The following is a 27,493-nucleotide window of genomic DNA, read 5'->3' on the forward strand; positions in this document are numbered from 1 at the left end:
AAGGGGGCAGTTAAGACAGCTTGCTGCAGTGAGCACCATTTGCATCCAGTGCATCTCACACAGCACAATAACAGCAACTGGCAAATGAACAGAAAAGTACTGATACCCAAAGCCAAAAAAATTACCCCAATCCTGCACAAGTTCCAGCATCTCCGCTTAGTCCCTTCTTGTGTCTGCATTCAGCGGTTCCTGTCAGCTTTAGGGACCGAGTTTAGCCCGATTTAAGTTAAAACGTATCACAGAATGTGAAAATGGGGAAGAAAGAGTTCCAGGCGGGGCAGCCACTGTTGGCAGGGACCTCTGTCCTCTGGAGCCCTAGGGGGAAGGCGAGCGAGGGGCGGCGGGCAGCAAGGGACACCTCGCCAGGGCACAAAGCTGCTGGGCAGCAGCCCGGGTGCGGGGTTGCCAGGCGGGCGGCGCGGGCAAATGTGAGGCGCCGCGTCCTCCCTCCGCAGCTCCCCTCAGGGCACAGCAACGGTCGAACCGCCGGCCCCGCAGGCCCACTCCCCCGCCCGGGGCCACCTGCGGGAGACGCGCTCCTAACTCTGCCTGACCGCAACGGGGCCTCTCAATGACGAGCAGTCCCGTGAGAGCCCCGGGGCAGCGAAGGGGGCGCGGGAAGCCCTCACTCCCCTCACAACCCCCCCACGGCCGCTGAGCGGCGCCTCCCTCTTCCCCCCGCCCCGCTCCCGGCGGACGACAATTCCCAGAATGCCCCGCGCGCGGGCCAACGTAACGTGCTGGCGGGCCTCGGCCAATGAGAGATCACGGAGGGCGCCGAGCGGGGTAGGCTGCGCAGGCGGGGAGGGGCGGGGCGGAGTGGCCGGCGGCAGCGGCGGAGCGGCGGCGGCGGGAAGGGCTGTCCCAGGGCTCGGCGGCGGCGGCCGGGACGATGCCGGTCCATTCCCGGGAGAAGAAGGAGAACAACCACGATGAGATGGAGGTGGACTACGGGGAGAACGAGGGCAGCAGCTCGGAGGAGGAGGAGACCGAGAGCTCGTCCGTGTCCGAGGAGGGGGACAGCTCAGGTACCGCGGCCGCCGGCGGGGCAGCACCTCTGAGGGGGGCGCCGCGGCGGTTCCCTCAGCACCCAGTGCGCTGCCCCGGGGGAGAGACCGGTCCCGCCCGCTCCCCCTCCCCCCGGCTCCGGTGGCCGCCGGTGCCCACCCCCGCCGTGACCCCGCCCCCCGCCGCTCCGGCCCGGCTCAGCCCAGCCCGTGCCCCGGCCCCGCGGCTCCTCTCCGGGCCGTCGGTCGGGGGGGAGGGACGTGGCGGGGCGCATGGGCACGGCAGCGCCGCTCCGGAGCCGGCTGCTGGCACCCGGGTTTGCCGGGCCGGGCCGGGCCGCTCCGAGTAGGTGCTGTGGGTTGTGCCCTGCTGGGCTTGAGTGCATGGCCCGCGGGGGGGGGGGCTCGCCGAGGTCTGCACTTAAAGGCTGACATACATACATACATACATACATACATATGTGTGCATGCACACATGTGTGTACTCATATAGATGTATGTGTTTCCTCGTATGCAAAATCGTGACTTTCAATTGCACATTTTGAGGCCTGCCTTTGAGGGGGCTTTGGAAGCCCTGTCAGTACCGTTGGCCTTTTTACAAAGTGTTTCAACCTCTGCTCTGTTGAAAGTCCCTTCCTTTTTCCCTAGCTTCCTCTGGACTGTAGATTTTAAATTATATTAGTAGGTGAAATCCAGCTTTAAAAGGGTTACTTTTTCTATGCTCAATTTCCACTGTGTTAGAAGAAGGTTCAAACTTCTGTTTAAACTTCCCTTGTAACTACAACTGGCAAATTATAAAATGGGACTTACTGGGAAACATACTGATCATCAGATGCATACACTGCTGCTTTGGAATCACCGGTAAGCTCCATAAGCAGGATCTTTGTCCCTAGAAGGGCTAGCTGAAAAACAGTAGCTCTGTTCGGTGTTAGCTGTGGTCCTAACTTGTGTTTCTGGCGGCTTAAATGATTTAGAGTGGTCTGCTGGGATCCTGTCCCATGCCTGTGCTAGCACATTGACCTGTGGCATGGGTGCTGGGCTTGGCACAAGTGGAAGGAGTGGGATGCTGTGAACTAGACAAATTAGGCAGCTGTGAAATTATATTTTTATTATGTTGGCTTGTGATGGATTTATCTGTGTTTTTTAAAGTCCTCAATGTACAGTTAATTCTTCATTTTTGTTGTTAAAAGGTCTGGGAGATCTTGAATGTTAAGTCCTATGGCTTTTATATTCACGCTGACTGATGCAGTTCAGGGAAAGCCCTTCTATGGTGGTTCCATGTGGACTCATGGAGCTTCCCCTTGTCTGGGCTGTGCATGGGCTGGCAAGGTGCTGGAGCCCCACAGGTATGGTATAGAGACATGAGACCTGACTCTGAAGAAGTAGGGAACGTGTGGCTGCTGTACTGGGGGAGAGTATAGTCGCTCCCTTAGGCCTTGATCTGAGTTAATACTCACTCTGCACCAGAGTTGATCCCCCAATAGAAGCCTTGGTTAATCCACAAATCCAGGTAATCTGCCCATGGTTTATACAGAACTTTGTGTTTTGGGTTTGTGTGGGTTTTTTTTTTTTTTTGGTTTGTTTTTTTCTTTTTTCCCTTCTTCTCCCCCATCCCCCCATGCCTTTGAGCTGGCAAGTATTGCTGATTGAACCCCATTTTACAAGTTAGGCTGCTGCTCCATGGCTGCCCACCTGCATCAAATTGCTGGTTGCCACTGTCCTGGCCCTCATCCTTACCCACCCTTTCTGGTACACTGAGCTTTCTTGTCCCCTTTCTTCTACTGTCTTCAATGCTTGTTGGGTCTTTGTATGCTAAGGTTTCAGAAAAATAACCCATTAAAAAGGTAGCTAGTGAAAATGTCTCAGTGAAGAGTCTGATATGTAAATGGGAGGCACCAGGGACAAAGTAAACCAGTGGTTAGATAGACTGCAGCTCAATAGCAGCAGAAGTCATAAATTGTAGTTTTGTGAGAATATGTAAACACCTCCAACTTCAATCAGCTAACTGGACGCCTACATGTTTTTGTGAATTTGGGGCTAAGGATTTGCATGGGTTTAGACAGGAAGTTTCCTGGAGCAGGCAGTTCTTTAGTTCTGGGCTGTTCCCTCATCTGAGGGAAGATCTTGCTTCACTTATCTAATGCAGTGCTACACAGGAGATCTCTTCAATCAGTGACTTGTGGACCGCATCCAGGTATGGGCTTGAAAGAGTCAGCAAAATTATTATAAACATAGTGATTTTATTTGTGTCTGTATTAGCAACTGATTTGGCAAAATCAGAACAGAGAATAAATCGTTCGAGTCGATAGTGCTGAGGCCCCCACATCTCTAAAGTAGTTAGGATTTATTTCCGATTATGTAGCCTGAACTGAGTAAGTTTGATTAGAAGCTGCCTGAAGGACAAGTCATTGTTTCAAACCCATGTGTTCTCCATGGATGTTGGAACACATTTGGCAAGTACTTGAAATGAAGCTTTGGGTTTAACTTGATAGCAAAAGAACTTGGTTTGTGTTCATCAGAACTGCTACAAACTGACCTGGTGCCTGATGACCCGGACCAGTCATGGGACTGACTTCAAAGCTGTGCTGTACTGAAACTTGAATGTGTGCACAGCTTTTATAAACAGTTGGGCTGTTGTAGGTGGAGAATTTATTGATACAATTACAGATCTGCTACTGAGGAAGGCTAATCAGCCTTTCCTTACCCTGTTCTCTCAAAGTGATTCCATTGAAAAACAAGGCCAGAAAAATGTGCTCAAACTGATCTGATGAAACCTAAACTAGGCAGCATTTCTGCAGGTGTTTGAGCTGGAAAAAAGGTGAAATTGAGTGAGGGTACCAGAGCAAGAAGCTGGAGGTAATCATGCTTTAAGTTGGAAAAGCGTGTCTGATTATATCCTTGTTTGCACAGCAACCTGCTCTGTTCCTTTCAGATGTGACTTATGAAGGAATGCTTCAATTCTTTTATTATCAGGATTGGACGTGGACTAAAAAGGGAATACTGTATTTTGGATAAGAAATTCACAGAGATGGCTTTTCAAGAAGTTCTGATATATGAAATTGTATCTTTCAGGGGAAAATAGAGAGGCTGTAAAGGAGGAATATGCGGGCTTCTTGGGCAGTAGGTGGGTGAGAGTAGGGTTGTGAAGGACTCCTTGATGAGGTCCAGGAGCAGCAGTGCAACAATAACCACCACTTATTTAGCCCATCTTAGCCTTCCAGTTTGTGTTGTAGCTAGATGCCATCTGGGAACGCCCTTTCTTCATCTCTTACTCTAGCTAATCTGTATGTCTAAAAAAATGACATTTTCTGTGTGAGGAAGGGAGCTTGGTATAACAGATGTAGACTTAACTCTTTCTCTCCTCCAACTCACTGGCTCTAGTGAAGAGAGAATTGTCTCTGTTAGTTCTAGCTTTGAAGCAAACTTGCCTTTGCTTCAGTTTGTAGTTGTGCTAATTGATATTTTTAAAGAAAACTGAAGTTTACATGTCCTCAAAGACACTTTGGTTGATTTTTATGGAAGGCAAATAATTCTGTTGTCTTGCCCTTGTCTTAGTTTCTTCTGGGATTAGTGGGGAGGAAGGAGGAATTGTGTTCTAAGTGAATGTAGTCTGTGAATGTTTCTTTAACACAATACAAGAAGTTCTCCAGATAATTTCTATTGCATTCCACAGAGAAATGCTTTTAAGGGAGCACTTAAAGAGCGATGATTAAAGAAAATTACATGCTTGTCTTAGTGTCTTGACAAATATGAACGTACTCCATGAAAGCATATTGCTCTTACAGACATAAGATGATTAGCACCACAAGAAATAAGTCTTAATTAAAATTAGTAATAATGAGAAAAAAAAGATTTTAAAGGAATTTTTTTGTTGTTGTTAAATTTGTCATTTGCTTTACTTGCATTCTGCCTTTTTTTTTTTTTTCCAGTAGATGCCTGAGAATACAGAAGGTGTGGTTAGAAGAAGCATAACTTGCCCTTGAGAGCTGGCACTGTTTCTATCCCGTTCCTTTTGACGCTATGTATTTTGTATAGGGGTTTTTATTGACCAGCATATAGAGTAGCATATTAGGGATGAATACAAAAGCCACAAGATATGCTCACCATCCCAGATGATAATTTGGCCATTTTTTAGAGCACTTAATATAGGCCACAGCTTATTAAAAAGAGCTATTTTAGGCACTGTTACATTTTAAGTACTATGAGGTTTTTTGTCTTTAAACCAAGCTGCCCTAGTTACTGAGTCGAACTGCTTGAATATAGTAGGAGAAGAATGACTGATTTTGAAAGTGTTTAAAAATAGCCTAAATACTTTGTGCAGTATGAAAGTCTATGGGAAATCTGAAGTGTTGAGACAGGATGGGCCTACTAGCAACTGTTTTAATATGAAATGAGGAATCTTCCACCTCCAGTGATGTAAATTTTCAACTGGAAAGCCATGACATTTGATCCTGAAATCTCTTACTTTTTCAGTACTGCATATTCCCCCATCTGTATGTTGTTTAAGGCTGTGGGGAAGAAGTTCCATAACTGGGGAATTAAAGATATTTCAGGACTCTGAAAATCTTCATTGTTTTATGAATTGTACAATCGTAGGCAGAAAGTCAAAGACTTTTGAGCATGTACGTAGCTAAGGGGAGACTGGAGAGAGCTATGTGTTATTTCAGTATCTACAAGAGAGTCAGCTGCGCCCTCAGATACCAACGCATTATAGTTTCCTTGCAATGTAAGTTCAAAATGTAAGATGCAGCCCCTTTCCCCTCCAAGAGTGGGTGTTGCACTGATCCTCAGCCAGGGTTACAGTTCTAATCTGTTTTCTTTGGTTTGTAGTCCCTAAACATACACAAACAATAAAATCCTTGTTAATTTAAGGAAATGCTTCTGAGTGGTTTCCTTACTAAAACGTACTTAGAACCAAAAGCGTAGCTGAACACATATGAAACATGTATTTGACTTTGAGAATAAAGTGGGAGAACTATCAGTATCCCAGTCCTTGTTCCTGTCTGCCTTCATGGGGAGGTGCCTTCAAATTTTAAAGAGGCTTTACTTTTATGGCACATAAATGCTTTAGACAACTCTTTGAGTAATATGACTGCCACATTCCTTAAATCTGGCCAAGTTAAAAGTTGCTCAGCCAAATTTGGCTTGTGTATTACATTGGGCAGCCAAACGAAACTTTGCTTTAATCTGATTTTCAGCCTTGTTCTGGGATTCAGGATCTGCCTTGATTTTGAGAACAATATTTTAAAATTAAATAGTATCTCTTAACAGCCTGATACTCTCTTCCCCTCCCCTCCCCGGTGTGCTAAGCATCAATGTATTTTTTTGAAGTTCTGTCTTCAAATTTTCTCACTCTGCTTTCAAATAGTTCAGGTTATAACATATTTTAAAACTTTGTACATGCTGTGGTTTGTTTTTTGTTTTTTTTTTTTTTTTTTTTTTTTAACTTGTACTAACTGTAATGTAACAAACTGCAGTAGGTCTTTGATTTGGACTCGTGGATACCATCGTAATACAGATTAATACTGCTCCACTGCCTGCTAGTCTTCATATTCAGGCAGGGAGGGCTAGTGCAGTTTTTAGTCTTAAAAGCTTGTGATGATTTCAGGAAGAAGCTATGTGCAGAAAACTTCATACACTGAGAGGTCTGAGTGGAAGATGTGAGTTAATCAGATCTTCCCAAGTAGCTATGCTGGCCCTGAAGCTACTCCTTTCACCTCATCACCTTTGCAAATTGCCATACTCTTTTGCAAAACAGTAAGGATGAAGACTTGCATGCTGCTTTCTGTAGTTGGTGTAGGAGACAGCATAAAGCTGTTAAACGTGTCTGCTGGAAGAATGTGAGTGAGGAAGAAGCAAAAGGCTCAGAGTTGTTTATGGTCTAGAAGAGCGAGTCCAGGCTGTCTCTGCTTGGTTCAGGGTCCTACTTTGCCTTTCTGTCAGGAGTTAGGATTTTTCTTGACAGGGTAACTGCTTGGATGGGTAAGGCCTCCATAGGGCAGCCCCTCCTCTCAAACACCTGGCCTGTTTGCACCAGTTCAGACCCAGTTCCTGACTGCATGGCCATCCCTTCTTCTGCGTGTCTTCTCCTACTGCTCGATAATTGGTCAGTTGTACCGTAACTGTAGAGAGCTAATTGCTGGAGATACTGCTGGTATAAAGCAGTTTCAGGACATCTCTGACTTCTGAATATGGCTTAACAAAGCCTTTTTTTTTTTTTTTTTTTTTCCTTTGGGGATGGATGGGAAAGAGTCAAGAATTTTGTAGCTTGTTTTTTCTGTTTTCTAGTCTAAGAAGAGGCAGTGGAGGTAACAACTGATGTTTAGTAACATCAGATGTCTCTATGGCAAGCGGCAAAATTTTTGGCCAAGAAGTGGGTATTTATTATACTTTACAGTTATGTTCACTAGGTAAATTATGAAAAAAATCAGGAATATAAATTAAACCGAAAATTGTGGAGTTTAATGTTAATTACTCTTGCTGCATAAAAACATATAAAACCAAGTTTCTGCAAAATTCTAGACTTTGCAGGTTAAGAAATGTTTTATTAGAAATCCAGTAATTTTAAATGGTCGTTAAGATGAGCTACAGATATTTTCTACATTAATATTTCGGCTTCAAAGAACTTTCCAGATTGAACAGGATCAAAACTGTTTTCAAAACTGTTACCTTTTTTTTTTTTTATTAATGGATATTAATAAAACAAACCCTTGAATTTTCTATGACAAATGTAACATTGAACTGGTTGCTTTCCGAGGATTTCTTTTGCTTATACTAACTCAGGATACACTTGAATTTTCAGTGGTGGCTAGTAACTCTTCATGCTTAATGGTGCCTTTCATCTGGTGTGATATACAATGTTTAATTTCTCCGTTTCATTCTTAGATACACTTTGTATTATCAGTCATGAAATTTAACCTCTTCGAGTCTTACAGAGATATTGTTTCCTGTTTTGAGGAAGAAAAACTGCTGTTTATGGGGTTTCTTCTAGAATTACATCGAAGTTTCTTACTTTCTAGTTTATGTGTCAAGTGCTTCCTCATATTCTGCTATAAGATAATAATATAATGGGTAATCTATTTATGCCTAAAATTCAAGCTTGCTTCTAATTCGCTGGAAACAAACCACCCAGTTTATTTGTTACATTGTTCAAAATAAATTACCTTTCTTTTTATTCTTAGAAATGGATGATGAGGACTGTGAAAGAAGAAGAATGGAGTGTTTAGATGAAATGTCCAATCTTGAAAAGCAATTTACAGATCTTAAAGATCAGTAAGTATTTTAATGTTTTAAGTGCCTCATTTGAGGATCCATTCCGTGAGAATATTGTGTGCAGCTGGTGTTTCTTGGCTTTCATATATGTGGATGCTACTTTTGGAGAAGAAAGAGGATTGGGAATTCTGAAAGTATTTGCAGGCAGTTGTTCCAGAATACCTTTATGTATTTATTTATTTTATGTTTTGCTGTAAGAGTGATTTTGAAGCATTGTTGCTGCGAAGGGCTGGTCTATTGCATCACAATCCCTAGCAGAACCAAGGAATTGTTATTTTAGGGAAATTTGTGATTCTGTTTATTTATTTATTTACTCAAGATCTTTCATATCCTTTTATATATGTGGGACAGACCCAAGAGCTGACTTTGCTAAGTAAGAAATTAGGTTTTTTTCACAGGGTATCAGAGCAGTTTTTGTAGTTGGTACCAATTAAAGTTTCTTGGGGTTATTGCAAACCAAATACCAATACTAAAAAAAGTGAAAATACTGTTACCTCTGTCTCTAGTTTACCGTAACATCTACATCAGTAGTAAAGACCTTGTAAGTAGAAGAGACGAAATTAATAGCCACAGTTATAAATGAATCTTATTTGTATTAGACCCGGTCTTCTGTATGTATTTTAAGTTGGCTTTTTTCGTATATGCCTAGATGAGCTGGATTCATCTGTTCCAATTTAAATTGGTGATAATTTGTCAACTAACTTAAGTACCCGTCAAATGAAACTTTGAGGAGACCTTGTCTATTCCTGGGCATATATTTTAATTGAAAATCTAGTCAGTTGTCATTACATTTGAGATGTGTATTTATATTGTGAAATAGTTCTTTCTACTACAGAACTGAGACACAGAACTTGCTTTGGTTAACAGGACACTGTGAGGTCTATCTAGTAGGCCCTGTAAAGAATTGCCTAACAGGCAATTTCTTGCTTCAGTGTCTGGAGAAGACTGTTTGTCCTGCTGTTCTTCTTTGGGCTGAGCATGGAGCAACCTGGGAAATGGAGCCAACTGATGAGTGTTGGAGCCAGTTGGTACTGACTGGGTTGGCATTTGGAAAACTGCCAGCTTTTGAGTTCAGTCCTGCTCTTCCATCTGTTGGACAGCTTGAATGACTGATAAGTTTGTGGAAACAAATCTTTAAGGAGTGAATATGAAGGAGGGTGGTCTTGGAGGTAGGAAACAAGTATTTCGGGAGGGTTTAGGGATTGCGAGTGGTGTTCGGGAGGTGGCAAGGCTACGGTATATGAGGAGGAAGGCGTTGTGTAGACACTGGTTAATTGAGAGGTGGGGTTGGAAGACCTGTGCTGGTGGGAGTACCGGGAAAGGAGCATTAGAATGATGGAAGAAGGATTATAGGGAGGAGCAGACGTGAGTAGGGAGGTAATAAAGTTGGGAAAAAAGAAAAAGATGCCTAAACAATGGGATCTTTAGTCACAACCAGTAGCAGAGATGACAAAGTGATTTCTGCGTCCTCTTTCTTTTCAGGAAAGCTGAAATTGGATGCTGTAAGATAAGTAGGATTTACAGTGGTTGATAGCAGTTATCCATTTTAGGGAAATCACTGTTTGAAAATACTGGATAAACAGTTGTAGTCCATCAATTGCTGCATGGTACCAAGTGCTGGTAGCACCCAGTCCATAACTGCTTGCTCTGATGTAGCTGAAACTTGGTGCTTACACAGTGTTGATTGATTATACATCAAATGTTGGTCACCCACCCAGTCATGTGTGCTGTGCATCCATGCTTATGTTTTGGCCAAATAATTCTGCTGTAGCTCCATGTTAACCATTGTGTGCATAGCATATTTATCAAGCGTGCAGTCCAACAAACTGGGTTTTGATCAGCTGCAGGCTATGTCAGTTGCCTGCAGGACAGATTGCATGTATCATATGCTAACAGGTTGCAGGTAAGAAGGAGGGAGGTGATCACTGACTATTGCTAGGTTAAGTACACATGCTTGAACTATGGAGTTGTCATCAAAGTAAAATGATGAGGAGGCTGGTGGCAGATGAACAGGAAGAATTTCTCAAGGAGGTTTTTTTTTGTTGTTGTTGTATCAGTGTACATGAACTTTCTCCTGTCTAATTCATTACTTAACCTATGCACTTTGAACAAGTAAAGAATTCCCTCTCCCAAAGACATCTGTTATATCTGTGTAAACAGATATAACAAAGATATGTTTATCTGTGTAAACAGGTAACATCTGATGTGTTCTTAACACATAAGAGAGTTTGTATGTTTGCCTTAATTTTACAGCTTTTGATTGTGGGGTGCAAGGTAAAAAAAAGAGAATAGGAAACACTGGTTATGTTGATGACTCGTAGAATCAAAGAATAGTTAGAGTTGGAAAGGGCCTTAAAGATCATCTAGTTCCAGCTCCTCTGCCCTGGGCAGGGACATCTTCCACTAGACCAGGTTGCTCAAAGCCCCATCCAACCTGGCCTTGAACGCTTCCAGGGATGGGGCATCCACAGCTTCTCTGGGCAGCCTGCTTCAGTGCTTCACCACCCTCAGAGTAAAGATTTTCTTCCCAATAGCTAATCTAAATCTACCCTCTTTCAGTTTAAAACCATTACCCCTTGTCTTATTGCTACACTCCCTGATAAGGAGTCTCTCCTCATCTTTCCTGCAGGCCCCCTTTAGGTACTGGAAGGCCGCCATAAGGTCTCCCCAGAGCCTTCTCTTCTCCAGGCTGAACAACCCCAACTCTCTCAGCCTGTCTTCATAGGAGAGGTGCTCCATCCCTCTGATCATCTTTGTGGCCCCTCCTCTTGACTCCCTCCAACAGGTCCCAGGTCCAACAAGAAGGCTCCATGTCCTTCTTGCATTGCGGGCAATGATTCTACCACTGAACACTATATTTAAGTTATCAGTCACAAAGAGTAGAGCTTTATTGTGATTGAAGTACTTATAATTGATATTATATTAAATTGTTCAAAATGCAAGCAGATTTCTTCATTGTCTGTCAGCAAATGTCAGCCTTTATAGAATGAACGAATTTTAGATAAAATAAAAATATTTCAAATACACTTCCTTTTTGCAGAAGTGGAAGATGTCAGTTACAAATTATCCTGTGATATTTGTGATAGTATGCAATATGTGGATTTTCATAGGAGATGAAATGAGTGTTGCTTCAATAAGATCCTGCCTCTGTTTTTCCTTGGTTTATGGTAGGGTAGGAGCAGGTATGTGAACACGAAAGTGAATGGGTGTTTCTAGCTGCAAAATATCTATCTTTCTCTCCCATGTTGTAAGCCAAATTGTTCTTACTTATTGTAGCACCCTTTCCTGTCCTCTTCTATGTTGATTCACTTCCTACTTCATCTAAATCCTATTAACAGCCATGCAGTTTTTCTTCTTTCTTAGAGGTGGAGATACATTTAATTTTATCTTTACTTTCTACACTTCTCACTTATGATTGTCTGCTTGTGTTTTCCAAAAAAGGCTTAATAGACACGAGGACTATTGTTCAAAAAGAAAATATGTATTGGAAAATTTGAATTATAACAGATCTTAACTTTGCTTCAGTGGCTGTTCTATAACAAAGAGATGCAGAATAGTTCTTTTAAAAATATTTCTTTGAACTTGTGTTTGATTTTAAATAAAATACATATTTTTATTAATGTATATTATTTTCAGACTTTACAAAGAAAGATTAAGCCAAGTGGATGCAAAACTACAAGAGGTCATAGCTGGAAAAGCACCTGAATATTTAGAACCATTGGCAGCTTTACAAGAAAATATGCAAATCCGAACCAAGGTGGCAGGTAGGCATGTAAAATGAGTATTGCTGATTCAACAGTATAAACTTGTTATGCATTTTAAGGTCAATCTTCTTTTTTCTTTAGAATTGTTAAAGGAGTGTATTTTACTGTGCCATAGTTTTAATTGTAAAATATTTTTCAAGTAAAAATATACAGGTTGTTTACCTCTTTGCACAAGTTGACTGATAACATAACAATAAGAATACAGGTTTTTTATGTTTCATTTAATGTCTTTGTGTAGTAAGCACAAAATTAAAAGCAGTAACAATTTTTTATTAGTCAGAAGATTTGGGATCCAGCCTGCACACTGGTCACTGTTGAAATGAAGCGATATGTAGGTGCTATCTTATGAAGTGCTTGCCAGATCGCTTGAGATGATCATGTTTTTCTTGCTCTTCGAGTCTGTGTCTCTTCTACTCCTCTGCTCCCATCCTCCTGTTCCATCTGGGGAAGGAGGAAAACTCTTCTCCTTAGCAGCATTTATCTAAGCTGCATTTTAATTATTAAAACAGAGGCTTTTATGCTCATAGAAGCAGGAGGCAAGAACTTTTATCTTCTTCTGGGATACAACCATATAGTCATATGGAACTGTGGTATTATAGGAAGATAAAGTTCTGTTCTTCCCTACTGTGAATTCTTTTCATGGTATAGCTTGACTCCTTTAGGAGTGATTCAGCTGTCTAAGGGTTACCTAACACAGGCTGTCAGAGAGCCAAAAGTCAGACAGTCATGATCTATCTCGCCAGAGAAGCTATGCCGGTATCTTTTCTAAGAAATTTAGCAGAAGCATGATGCAGGCAAACTGGAAGATGGCAAGCCTGCTTATGCTTTTCATAATATTAGCGCTACTTCAGTTTGACTCAGTATGTCTTCATTGGTACTTTTGACTTCAGTCTATGAGGAGAATTTGAAATCTTTTTGTCTATTGCATTTCTCTCCCTCCTGGTGTTCTCCATAATGCTTTTCTTCAGCTGGTGACCCAGACCTTCTGTGCTTTGAGATCTTAACCCAAATTTACTTGACTAGTCCTAAGTAGTACAATTGGGCATCGCAGAAGGTTTGATATAAAAGCAACCTTCATCCAGACTTTTGATTTTCAGTTTTATTTTTGGCTGTCTGTCAGTGCTTTCATGTAGGTGGGTATGGATAGGCAGAATATTTATTCTCATGATTTGTCTTCAGCAGCACCGAAGATACGTGTTCCAATGTAAAAAGAGCCCAGGGTAAAAACTACAAAGTTTTCTTGAAGTTGAGTCTAGAAATCAGGATTTGGTTTGTTTTTCCTTTTGTCCTCAACTCAGTGAGACTGATAAAATTATTCCAGAGAAAGCACAAAACTGCAGAACAGGCTTATTTGCTCTTACTATTTGAGAGCCTTGACCGAAGTGGGCAGTAGCAGGACTTGAGCTCCAGCAGGTCACCATTAGGGACCTACATCTATGTGAGATAGGGGAGGAAGCAGTCGGGGAAAAAAAAAAAGCTAAACTGTGTTTAGCTAAACTATGGATATGTTTGTATCTGTGGTAGAAAAATAAAATTGTGTTGCTCTGTTCTCTAAGGCACTGAGCAGTGTTCACACAAAATGTGGATCTTGACTATTTCAGCAAGTCAGGAATACAACTGTTTCTTCTAGAAGTATTCATACCTATACTGCTCGATTTCAGGCAAATGAGCAGTGATTATAAATTGGTAGACCTAGATATGCCAGTTAGCCATAAATATTTTTATTTAAAAAAAAAAAAAAAGCCAGCATAACATACTGATGTAAGAAAAGAACATTTTGAATTCTAGATCAAAAGTGACTTCATAGCAGAAAGATGATTGACATTATACTTGTGGATTGCTTTTCAGAGGAATTGCCGGTAACAGTATTATTCCTCTTGTACTGTATTCATTTATAGTCAACTGAATTGTAAGGGAAGTTGGTTTGGGGAGTTCTTCAGTTGCTAGACAGCACCAGCGTGTGTGCAAACTTAATTCCTCAAGATGGTAACCTGGAACAATTTAAGTATTTTGTGTTGAATGCATTGAGTATATTAAATCAAGTTATATCTGTACTTGCCAGATACTACATTTCAGATACCTTTCAGATTTTTTCAGCTGTCTGCTTAGTAGATACGTTTTCAGAAATGTATAAGAAATGCTCCTGATACTCAGAAGCAGTATCCTGTGTATTGCAAAGTGGCTATTTCTAAGACTGGAACAGAGTCGTCTTAATTGATGTGATTTATTAAAGTCATGCATTATAAAGTAAGCCTTATTCCAAATATTAATTTGTGAAGGCTTGTTCTTTCATTCAGTTTTCTAGCTACTTAAAAATCACAAAACATTATTTAAAACTCTAATTAGAAAATAGGAGAGGCCATTTAGTACTTGATGGATTTGAAAACTGAGGATATCCAGGATAATTTGATCAGAAATGTGAAATAAACCTATTTTGTAAAGTTAGCCTGACTGCTAGTGTAATTTGTTAACTGGTAGGGGAAAAAGTTAAAATTGCATTTATTTTTCCTCAGATCTTCAGAATTAAGGGATTACTTGTTCTTATTTTTACTCTGTAAAGCAGCCAGCCACTGTAAGTGCCTAATATAATATATCCGTATTTTCCAGTATGTACATGTTTTGGGACTTGCAGGCAGTCTTAAAAGAGAATTCTGAAATCGGAGATTAGCTAAAGAAAGTAATATTGCTGTAATTTGTCTGATTACAGGTATCTATAGAGAGCTTTGTCTGGAATCTGTGAAGAACAAGTATGAATGTGAAATTCAAGCCTCTCGACAGCACTGTGAGGTTGTGCCTGCTATTTTACATCAATAGCTAATTTCATCTAATTTTACTGTGTGTCATGCTTTCCAAGTTCAGTGCATGTTTTTATTATTGCTCTTATTTGCCATTTGAATGCAATTGCCTTGTGGTATTTAAGTCTATGAAAGAGGTTATTCAAAGTGTATAAAAATTAGCTTTATATTAGTTTGGCTTTGCATGTAAGTATAGCTAAAGTTTCTTTTTTTTCATTAACAGTTTCTTATTAATAGATTCCCACATGTTTTTTTTTTTTTACCTTTGTTTTAAAAATATTACCAAGAACAGTATCTAAAATATCTGACATAATTTTAGCAAAAAGCACCTTACATTTTAACGATGACAACAACAATAATAATGTGTTTTTAAGATGCCTTGGACAGCTAGTGATAGAGTTGTCATTTCAAGAGCAGTTACAGGAAAAACGTATTTCTCTCCTTGAACACAAACATTCCTGTTTAAGCATCTAAATAAATACTGGATACCGTAGTACAAATACTCAAGTACATGTATGTCCAGTGCTGTAATGTATCTGCTTAGATCCTGAGGTTTGCATCATAATACTCCTTAGCCCCCTGTTACTTAAAGGTGTTTTCTTCTGAGTGGTTCACCGTATTCCTGAAGTCTGTAACTCCTACTATACCCGTAAAGCAAGAATGTACATGCATACTTAAAAAAAAATAAATTCTATTTTCTTGATGCCTTGGGAAAGAAGAAGGTGTAATGAAGGGCTACTCATTACTGACTGCCTTCTCTCCTGTGAATACTCCTGAGGTTGGACAGAATCCTGTAAGACTTGAAGGGTTTCTCATCCATGATTGAATGATTTGCTTTGGCTATATATTTACGGTGGTTCTTGTCCCTTGTTTTGCTATTATGTTTCTGCTGTGAAACCTTCAGAATTCAAATATTCCTCATCCAATAGGGATCTCTTGGGGGAAAAGCTCTTTAAAGTCAGCAGTGCTACTTGTAGAATCTCTATTCCACTGGAAAATAACCATTCAGCAAGCATGCCTCTGCCTTTAACAGCTTTTCACACCTTATTTGTTACCAAGTGCTTGAAGCAAAACAGATGTCTAAACACCAACACTATTTCATTTTAAAATGGAATTTTAAAATGGTCTCAGAACAGATAACACTCATTTGGCATTTCAGGTATATGTAAGAGGCTTCCACCTTTTCAGTTCCACGGGAAATGTTTTTTTATAACAAGGGATTGAAAAATATATGAAAGGAGGTCTTTGGAATTTAAATACTTTGTTTGGAACTTGAATGGAATGGTAAACATGACAGTCATTTAGTAGAACAGGGTTCTTTGGTTTTGTATATTCTCCAACTGTTTTGCTTCACTCCGGCACGCTAACTTGAGCATTGGTAAAAGTGAGCTTCTGTTAGTATGCTGTGCTATGGGCAGGAGCAGTGGAAGTGCAGATGTCTGCCGACTTGGCTCTCGGGTCTGCAGCTTCTGGCAGAGACACGGTAGCAAATAGCTAGATGCAGTGACTTGTGCTGCTTGAGCTGTTTTTTCAGTAGGCTCAAGTTGTCTGTTTACCAGAGTTGTTAAAGGTGTTGCTCGGTGAAAAAACTTTAAAATGTAACAGTCAGCTGTGTTTCCTACTTGCGTTTTAAGAAACGTGCAAGCAGTTTACTACAAAGTTGATTTTCTCGTTCTGAAATGCTTAGAGAGGGAAGAGAGTGAAGACTACGCAAAATGCTGCAGGAAGTTCACATCAGAGTGTGTTTTTTGGTTGCCTTTGCATGTAAAAAGTGCTAATGATATACCTACTATTGAAGGTATTATGTTAATCTATTTGAATCAGAAGTTGCCTTTTAAGAGGACAAACTAGCTAACTTTTCTAAAGCAATGCTTTTAAAGTGTTTCTCACAGCTTTAAGGTAGACAATTTTGCTTTCACAACTATCTAGATTATTTTGTGTGCTCAATAAATCCTTACTTCTGTGGGAAACGTTTTTCAGATCTATGAAAATAGACAATTATAAATTGTGTGGTATTAGATGATAATTCTCTAGAAATTACTGCAGGTTTATTAATATTGGAGGCAACTTAATAAAAAGCTTTCCATGAAAACATTAGATCTTCTGATGTGTAATGAAAAATGGCATAAAGATCACTACTTTAGTTATTCATTGTGAATGAGTCTTTGCGATCCAGAAGGAAAATACTGCATTTTTGTCAAAATATGAATAGTTATTTGGAAGATCTAGCTGCATGCTTTTATATACTTAGTAATTCCTGGTACTGATATTTGATAACCATATTTACACTTATGCCAAGTGAGCGTGCTGTCTTTCAGGAGCTACAATCTCGTGCTAAAAAAGTGGATAGAGAGAAATGACATATGCTTTATGGCTTCTGAAAAATTTTCACCTAAAGCTACTCTTACCTTTCTTCTGCTGGGGCGTTAAATTGTTTTCATGTGTATTCAAGTGATAGAACTTAGTCATGTAAAAATGTAATTTCTTGCCTTTTTTAGAGTGAAAAGCTTCTGTTGTATGACACTGTACAAAGTGAACTAGAAGAGAAGATTAGAAGACTTGAAGAAGACAGGCATAGCATTGACATTACCTCAGGTGGATGGAAATTCAAAGTTGTTGGGGTTCTTTTGGGTATTTTTTCTAGTTTTTTGTTTGTTTTTTTTGTCATCTTCTGGTAGCTATTGATGAGTCGACTGTACACATAGTATGTCTGGTGAGTTTCAGGTTATCCAGTAGAATGCTATTCAGCTGTAGACTTTGAGTAGGGGGGCTGAATTTTAGCTTAAGACAAGCTTTGGTTTAGTAATTGTCAGCATCTCTTGTGTGTTTTGAGAGTATTAATCTATGACTACATAATCATGTAATGCCTTCATTCTGTTCAGAAGCAGCATCTCACCAGAAAATGTGTTGTTTTTCATTCTTGGACAATGGTTTCTGCTGTAAAGAGTGCTAGATGTGTAAAAGTTTGTGATTCATAGCATGTTCTTATGTCTTTTCAGAATTATGGAATGATGAGCTACAGTCCAGGAAGAAAAGGAAGGATCCATTTAGTCCAGATAAGAAAAAACCTGTTGTTGTATCAGATATCCTTTTACTGAAATCATTGTTCTTTCTAGTAGTGTTCACTAGTTCTGTCTTATTACATATGTCATTAATAAGAAGTTGAAATGATAATGCGTTCTCAAAATTGATTTTTGCTTGGTAGATGTTATTCTAATTCAGATTAGAGAAACCATGTTGACATATCCCATTATGAAAACTGAAATTAATATTCTCTTATCTAAATACTAGTTTCATAAAGAGAATATTTCTAAAAATCGATTTTTCTAACTCTTCAAAAAACAGAGCCACAGGCAAAAGCAGAAAAAAGTTAGGCATTATGTTTGCAAAGTATAACTGGACTTGTATAACTCCTGTATAAATTTGCTTCTCATGCTTGAACATCTTTACCTCAATTTATTACTTCTTACAATTCCATAAACTTTAGAATCCTCTGTGATGAAAAGTTTAAAATTCCAAGAATTGAGGCGGTTTGGGGTGGTGGTGTGTTTGTGGGTTTGGAGTTCCTGTAGAGTGAGTCTAATATTTAAGAATTTTGCATCGATAACTTCTTCATAGCTGTTGACAAGCATGCAGTGCAGTTGAAACTTTTTAAGGTATAACACTTAAGAGGCGGTATCCTCTTTCTCCAGAGAGAGGAGATGCCTTTGCAAACCAAATGTTCTCTTTAGCCCTACCTGCAGCCTAACTCTTTTATAGGATAGAGATGTGATGGCTTAGAAGTTGCCAGAATCATGGATACTACCTAAAAGAGTCCAACTTCTAAATATTGACATTATATGGTACAAAGGCCATCTTTTATTGCTAAGCTGCTGAAAAAAATCCTGCTACTTTTGCAAGGTTTTGTAATATGAAGAGAAGGTGGGAAGGAAGAAGTTTTTGAAACAAATGTCATCATTGGGACACCCTCCTTCAGGGTGGTTGATTTACTGGAACACATCCCAGATGGATGATTTGTTCTAATAATGACTGTTCTTCTAGTAGGATGTGTCATGAATTCAGTTTAGTAAAGGTGTTTTTTTAACTGGTGCTTAAAAGCCAAGTGGTATTAATCAATGCAGGTGCTAGTGGCTTCATTAGTTTCTTAACTCCTTTTAGCAATTTCAGTGGCAGGTTGTGTGAAAGTGTATTTTCTTAACCTATGAGTCATCCTTGTCTTCAGGATGTCCATATAAATAGCGTCAGTTTCTGTGAATTATAAGCTACCTTGCCATTTTAGAATACATTCCCAACAGAAGATATTAACATAGTATTAGGTGTAAAACCCCAGCAATTTAAGGCAATTCATAGGGCTGAAAATCCTTTCAGTTGTGAAGTAAATTAATTTGCTCTTTTTGCTTATGATTTTAAAATAGTTCTAAACTTGTCAGTTTGTACAGATCTGTGTAAAGCAAATAGCTAGAAATTTTACATGGCTTTTGATTTGTAATTCTTTGCTATTTAGAGGAAAATAAATTTGAAAATGGCTAAAGATTCGTAAAATTTCAAATGGAATGTAAGTTAAAGGTCTCATACGGCATTTTAGGAGATTTAGTTTTTAAAAACTAAAAAGTTAAACTGAAGACTTCTAATGAAATAGCTGTGCTATATAGAGTTTTGTTTTGAAGTTCACGCATTGTTCTAATACGCAATTTTTACTTTACAGTTGATAGTTCAAGGAAGGGGCTTTCCCTTTCTAATCCCTGTTTTTTGGATATTTGATACTCTGAGATGTGGTGCTGTCTACACTTATCTCAAAGAAATATGATGCAGAATAGTGTAAAAATAATGATTTTATTAAAGCTGATACTAGTTTAGATGGTGATTTGCAGCGGTATATTGACATTACAGTGAATTTTAATTGTAATTTGTAGTATTGCTAATAGAATGATTTTTGGACGTGTTAGGGTTGTATCACAATTGCTTATTTTATCCTCGTGTTGAACTCCAGTAGTCTCTGAATAGCTGCATACTATGGCTTAACTCTTAATATTTTTTAACGTGTACTTCTAGGTTGCATAATTCAAAGATGCATTTACTTTTGCTGAGCTTTCACTTCACATAGATATTCTTTGTGTGAAAGATTGGCAGAACACAGCTATTAATATGTTTCTACAAACATTAGAATATTTTTATTATTGCTGTTGAGAAGAGTTTTCCCTAACTTTTCCACGCCCCTATATAGTTTATATGTTACAAGACCTTGATATACTTGAAGACTGGACAACAATAAGGAAGGTAAGATGAAAGGATGAATGCCAGTGGCTGTGGGTTTTGTTTGGGTTCTTGTCCAGTCCTTTTGACTTTTTAAAATACGTAAGTGTGTTTCTTACGTGATCAAAACTCTAAATAGATTTTTATTTCTTCAGTAGTCAGCTAATCCTTCCAGTTCAAGTTATGTTATTGCTGCTTTTTCTGATTCTACCCAAATCATACAAAGGAATCCAATGAAGTGGTGGAAGAGGTTATTTCTAAAATGAGTAATCCCTAGTTTTCCATGATAAAGTGAACCTAAAGCCTATGTCAAGAGGATCTACTTTCTCATAGTCTAGCATAATTGGGTAGAATCTATGATAGGATAGTTTGATAGGATTTTGTTTTAAGGGTTTTTTTTAAAGTATATATCATATGGTATGTTTTCACATAGTAAATAGTTTATTTTATGAAGATTTCTATGCTTTGACCTCTTCTTAAACCTTATTTTTTGTATAAAGTGAAACACTGTGTTTTTTCCCAGGTTATAAGAGAATCGGGAATTTATCAGGAAGATAAATTTGTTTGACCAATTGATGTATTTGAAAAAATAAATCCAGCTTTTAAGTGCAGAATGCCTTTTTCAGGTCTTTGTCAGGTTGTTAAAGCAACTTGCTGTAATGAACCGCTATCCTTGCCTTGCACCTGCAGTTCAGAAAATTTCCCCTAGTACCCTAGTGCTTCCCAGCTTATGGAATAGCAAATGACTTATAATGACTTATGTGAATTCAAAAACTTGGTGGGGAAAAAGCTTTGAGTCAGTTTCCATCCTGTTTTATATTGGTACATATTTCCTAAAAGAGGAGTAAAATGTGATGCCTATGGGAAAACTTGTCCGAGTTTTCTCTTCCTATCGAGTCAGAGGAACAGCACAAAATAGCTTTCCCTCAGTTTCTTTCCCGTGGTGTAACATGATTGTAAGCAATAGCAACAAACCCAGAATCTACAGGGGATTTTGTCTTTTCTGGAAATTATTAAAAAAAAAAAAAAACAAACAAACAAAAAAAAAAACCCCAAACCCAAACAGAAAGCAACCAACCAACCCCAAAAAACTCGTAGACTTTTTTTTTAAATGTACTTTAATACGATGTGTTTGCATGAGAGAAAATTTGTGTGCTTATGAGTATAAATCAAAAGAGTAGGTTGTTCATATAGCATATTCAGAATAAATTGATGTCATTTTGTATTTTCCTGACAATTACATAACAGCAATTTTGAGGGTTTAATTTAGAAAACCTCTTGAGTTATTTGAAATCAAAACTTACTAAAGAAGGTGATTTTTTTTTTTTTTTCACCCTCAAAATGCTGTTTTATTTAGTTACTGTGTCACTGTTGAACACTCTATTTTAGATTTGTTCTGATTGTGGTTTTTGCATGTAAAAGCAAGTATCAAGACTATGCTTGCTGTCTAACTTCATTTTGGTTTGTGTTTCAAGGCAATGGCGACCCTGGGGCCACACAGAGTAAAGCCAGAACGTAAGTAAACATTGTCTGGTTTCACAAGAGGGAACTTGCTGTGTGCAATGATGCAGACTTCATCTAGGCAGATCATATTTATTTTAGCCCTGGTACACTGATGGAGGATGGGGCGAGGTAGCGGGAAGGTGTGGCTTTTGTCTTTCACCTCTCTCAAATGCTGATGCTTGTAGCTCGATTGCCGATGATTGTGTTGAGACCTAAATTCTAGAAAACTATCAACAAAAATTTAGACTTCTAAAAGTGGCTGATGCCAATTAATATTAGCAAGCTATGCCAGTGTTTACACAAGAAGAGGCAGGAAACTGAGAGCGTCTGGACCTTAGGGGTGTATCCTAAAGGATGCTGACGTTTGCTGCAAGCTACAACTCTGAAAAAGTAGAGCTGTGGGAAAGGAGTGTTAACTGATATTTGGCACTGAGGTGAGAAGCACGTTAATGCTGGGTAAAATCAAATACTTGGAGTTGTTGAGTAAGGAAGAAAAGGGAGAGGAGGCAAGCAGTGTATTTCTTTAGTGATGGATTACTACGTGCATGTTGTGGTAATGTGCTGATGAAGAGGTTTCAGGTTCTGCCATTTGAAGTCTTCTCTATATTGCATTGCCCCATTTGTGGAAAATTCATATCACAGATATGAAGGTTGTGGGGAAGAGAACTTCTGTCTAAAACTGGAAATCTAACTTCTAATTTATCTGACTGGAAATAAGAAGGTATCTTGCTTCCAATTTTCTTGCGTTCTTGCAATTATTAAGAGAGGGGCTACTTCTGATAATGGAAAAAATGCATTTTCTATGTAAATAATTGATGAAAGTGTATTTAAACATCTGACTTCTGCCAAGCCAATATTAAATTACTTTTATTGATAATTTTAGCACCTGTCAAATTAGAAAAGCATCTACATAGTGCTAGATCTGAAGAAGGAAGACTCTATTATGATGGAGAGTGGTATGGACGTGGACAGACGATATGCATTGATAAGAAAGATGAATGTCCTACAAGGTAAAGATTATGATAAAGTTTATGTAGCTCTGTAGCTTCATGTTAAGCAATAGATAGGATGCTGGCATTGAAGAATAAGCCTTGTTTGGAAATACTGCCACCGCAGTAACATACATTAGTTCACCTTGGAAGACAGGCATTGTCAAAGAAGGTCAAGTGCTGGACTTCTGAGAGACTCTAGTAAAGGTTGGACTTCGCTGAAGGTAGTGAGATGTTTGTCAAGTTAGGATCTGACTAACAGTTTAAGTTCTTAGTGGTTTTTGAATAGCCTTTGAGTAAGTTTTGTTTAGTATCTTGGGATTTTGCTGCTTTGAGAATTTGATCTGTTGGCCCACCCAAAAATACTTAATTATGGAAAAGCACTTTATACCATTAAAGATAAGCTTTGTTTTCAATTGATTAGTGCTCTGAAAGAAAAGAGTTGGAACTTTTTTTAACAGCTTTTCCTTCTCTTAACAAAATTTCTACCTGGAAACGGTCTATATATGACAGTGAAAATTCAGTTGAATGTTTAAGATATCTGAATGTATTTTCTGTATATGTATAATTTTTGTCAATTTTAAAAGGTGGATATATTTAAAACAACAGTTAATATTAAATGTATCCCCTACCTTTTACTGAATGGGGCAAATCAATCTAAGAGCCATGTTGATTAAATATGCAGAGCTACCCAGGAAAATTAACTTTAACTTCATATAGTAGTAGTTTACTGTAAAACTAGCTATTTCTTTCTTCCCTGTGTATGAAGGGGAACAGATTTTGGTGATTTTGGTGTTTGTTCAGGGCTGAAACAGGAAGATATTTTAGTAAACTATATGTTCTTTCTGAAATTTAAAAAATTTTGAATTAGTTTTGCAGAACGGAGCAGTTGTACTGGGCCAAAAAAAGATCTTAGTATCCAGTGTCTGACAACAGCCAAAAGCTGATGCTTAACAGGGCAAGCGTACAGTGGAACTTTCCCAGCCTTTCAAGATTTCAGCAACTTTTAAGGCTGAAGAGTTTCCTGGAGGGAGTTTTGTCACAGTCAGTATGTGATGATAGATATTTCTTCCATTAACTGTTTTAATCTCTGGTTTTGAGACTTTTTCTGTCAACAATTATACTTGATTTTATTTTTTTTTTTCTAGGGGGCTTGGGGGGGGGGGGGGAGTTCTGTCACTATTTGTATTAAGGTTTACCACAAGGAGCATAAAAGCATCGTTCATATAAGAATGATTCAGTAAATCAGACTTTGACTTTATTTGTTATGGTCTTGGTGTAGTGACTAACAGTTGAATACTTTTTTTGCTTTAAATCTTGGGCTTCAATCTGTTTAATTTTTTTATTCCAAATACTTTGTATTCGAAGTAATTTCTGGGTATACTTTCCAACGGATCTGTTTTTTACCATGGGCAGTCTATTGTTGTGTTTTCTATGGGTGACTGTTGTCCTTTTAAACAATTAAAGTATTTGTACGTGTTGAGAGTTTTCTCATAGGAGACAGCTGAAAAATTAACTACCTTCACTAAAGACACATGCAGTTACCAAATAATTCTGTTAAAACTATTCTTACAATGGAGCCAGTATCTTTTGGGCCTAGCATTTACAACTAATGCATATTTTGATTTACTGTACAGAAATACAGCTGCAGTTTTGAGGTTATTTATTAGCTTATAAGGTTTCTAAATTCACCTTGTTTTTCTTCCCCTGACCCTTTTTCCCCTCATTTTCTGTAGTGCCATAATTACAACAATTAACCATGATGAAGTTTGGTTTAAAAGACCGGATGGAAGCAAGTCCAAGCTGTATATTTCTCAGCTACAGAAAGGAAAATACTCAATAAAGCATAACCACAACTGACCGTTGCTAACCAGATATGAAACAAGTGGTATTGCCATGCTTGATGTGCCATGGGGTGAAAGTTGTATTTAATAGTGTTTTGTATTCCTTATAAATTTACAGCAGTATCTGATGTGTATTTGTAGTGCTGTATGTGAACTTCATATGGATGGCCTTCAGAAACCTGAGGATGTTAAATCATGTTGACAGACACTTTACCTCCAAATTGGGTCCAGTGCCTAAGATATGAAGTATGCTCTTCAAGTATAATGGCTCAGAACGTCTCATATTTGTAAAATGAAAAAAGAAAAAAAAATAGGGGAAAAAACGAGATTTTTTTTTTTTTTCTTCCATTGGTGACCAGTTGGTGTGATAAAAATGATAAATAACCATAATTACAAGCAACTCACTTTGTTTTCAGTGAACATGTCATGCTTCTCTAGTGGATGTAAATTTAGCCTGTTCAGCTGTTGCTTTTGAATAGATTGTAACATGCATAAGCATTCTTTTATCCAAAGTGGACCGATTTATTAAAATTATTGCCCTCAACAGCTCTGCTAGTACTGACTGTGTTATATTTTGTAAGGTTTACTATATTGCTTGTGATGAGACAAAGCTACATTTTTTGAGGAGCACTTTTCTAGTTTAGGACCCTATTCTATAGTAAACAAATTGTTGGTGATTGTTTCTTCTTCTTCTTCCCCAGATTGCCAGGAAAATTTATGCATAAAGTAGACAGTGTTGCTCCAACCTGTGTTACATGTAGCCCACAAAGAACCACTGCTGGGATGGTTGTGTAAATACTGCTGCATGCTCTGCTTGCTTGGTCCACAGTTGTATGAAATACTATGAATTTTTATTTTAAATGGAAAGTATTTCCCCAGAAACCATATATGTGGGAAAACTTATACCGACTCTTTCACCAAACACTGTTTTCCAAATTTCTGTACCCTACTTCATCTTACTGTACACCAGAATTATTTCATGCAGCTTAGAAAGCCGAATTTCTCTTAAATCTTACTGTTTAGGCCATGGCGAAAAGTCCTAAATCCTTGATGTTACTGTGATGTGCTTGGAACATCTAGAATGATAGATGGGATTGCTGAAGAATTATTAATGAGTTGGTTATGTGCACTTTAATCTCCATTTATGATGATTCTTCTTGGAGAAAGAAAGCATCCATTTGCTTTAAATGATCACAGCAAATAAGTATTTTTATTGTAACATATAAATGTTTTATTCCTATATTAATTGTCTCTTTAGTGCAGGGTGGTAACTACTTTCCAAATGCCAAATCAGTTTCTGCTGAGTGATGCTTTTCTACAGTTGTATGACATTATTAATCAAATGTACATAAAGTATCAACAAGTATCACGTTGGCTTTTAACAATATGAACTGTATGTATACAGTTGTTTGATAAACTTTTTGTAATAAAATATTCGTATTTTTTAACTTAGTATATAAATAAATGATCTGTGGTAGTGGACATCTTTTATGTTGTTTTGCTCTTCGGTTTTCTAGTCTTGTTGGAATCGCTGACCTACCAAATGCTAAGGGGAAACCTATTTAAGTTTTCAGAAGGCCTAAATCTTTTTAAAGATGTTTGACTTGCACTTTTTTGTTTGAATTTTGAGTGTTTGTATGTATAGATTTTGTTCATTTGTTTTTACAATTTTCTTTACTGTTTTATTCTGCGCTGTTTATAAATCAAATGTAAGCACTGATAAGAACCTCTTAGCTATTGATGTGCTTGAAATCATTTGTATTAGGGCATGCTGGGCATGCATGTTTCTGTGGTTCACCCCTTTCCTTTTTCCTCTCCTATATTCTGCACCTCTCTATCTGCAATTTATTATTTCTAAAGCCGTTTCTAATCTGATCTCCTTCGGTGCAGAACTTTGCTTTGTACAGCCCTGCAGTTTGGACTGACGCTTAGTAAGGGTGGCTTCTTTACTCAGAATACACATTATATGAACATTCATATCAACATGACAGGTGATAAGCGTAGCAGTATGGGTTAGTGATCAAACAACTGGGATCTATCTTTTCCGTTACGAGAAGTCCAAGAAACTGAGCTATGACTTTCCTTTTTGCATGTAATCACTTCTGTGTATGCAATTGGAAAGGTATGAGGTTGGTGGTTTTTTTATAATTGGTTAATTGTTTCATGCCTAGACAAGTCACACTTGGTACATGCTATATATCTTTTTAATATTTGAATAGTTAACGGTTTTCTCACTCCATCATAAAATGTAAGAGGTGTCCTCAACAGATTTGAGTCCTTTGAAGTACAGACATTTTTAGCCTGTTGTCCGTGTGTTTTATCCTTTATACTGCTGCAGTAAAGCTTTTCAAGCCTTGGTAGCTTTATTTTAACCTGCAAATAGGATTAAGATCTGTAAAGTGCTGAAAGGAAAAAGATGTTGGGTATATCATTTATTCCTTGAGATGCGATATGTGAAAAGGGAAGTAAATGAAGAGTAACAGGGATTGAGTGACAAACAACTTGATGTACACATATGGGAAAAAAACCCTTCTATATCAATAGTTATGTTTCAGGCTTCTATATCAATAGTTACGGTACAGAGGAGATGCAGTTTGGTTTTTTTTGCCAATCACACAGAGCAAGCTGATCTGTTCATCTTTCCCATGATGAAGTAGCTGGTATATTTAGTTGAAATGCAATTGATTTAACCTGGCAACGTTTAATGCGTAAGTATCATGTGGAATTTAGCTTAGGTATCTTGTAAGAAGCAGCTCTTAAACTTTCCAAATACACTTGGATTTTGGCACTTTATTGCACTGTGTTTATTTTAAAACTACAAAAAATTGCTATTTATAGTCCATGGAGCATCTTTTTTTATATTTGGAAGCCAAGGGCTGCATAACTAGCTCACCACCCCCATCAAGTGGCAAGTGATGATTAAGCACTAAAATTTTCACTCATTTTTAAAACCTATGCTGTCTTCCACCAACAGGTTCAATTTGTTCTGGGCGGGGGGTTTTGTTTATTTTCATTTTATTCTTTGAAGTGGAAAGGGAAAATAGGTTTTGGCTTTTACCAAAAGAG

At 38.4% G+C, this 27,493-nt stretch overlaps 1 protein-coding gene across 2 annotated transcripts; it reads left to right on the forward strand.

Moving 5' to 3' along the window:
- Positions 1–853: 853 nt before the first annotated feature.
- Positions 854–25,903, forward strand: BRMS1L (BRMS1 like transcriptional repressor). Of its 2 annotated transcripts, none has more exons than XM_082485359.1 (10): positions 854–1,028; positions 8,189–8,279; positions 11,916–12,043; positions 14,751–14,830; positions 17,337–17,433; positions 17,838–17,921; positions 20,051–20,115; positions 21,567–21,606; positions 22,478–22,604; positions 24,320–25,903. In XM_082485359.1, exons 1-10 carry the CDS (start codon positions 893–895, stop codon positions 24,441–24,443), a joined length of 972 nt encoding a protein of 323 aa, XP_082341485.1. In that variant the 5' UTR covers positions 854–892; the 3' UTR covers positions 24,444–25,903. The 2 variants fall into 2 exon arrangements, with proteins under 2 accessions (XP_082341485.1, XP_082341486.1); XM_082485360.1 differs by lacking the exon at positions 24,320–25,903 and adding an exon at positions 23,455–23,671.
- Positions 25,904–27,493: the final 1,590 nt, after the last annotated feature.

Source organism: Vanellus vanellus, assembly GCF_965231255.1.
Source record: "Vanellus vanellus genome assembly, chromosome: 6".
Taxonomy (NCBI): Eukaryota; Metazoa; Chordata; class Aves; order Charadriiformes; family Charadriidae; genus Vanellus; species Vanellus vanellus.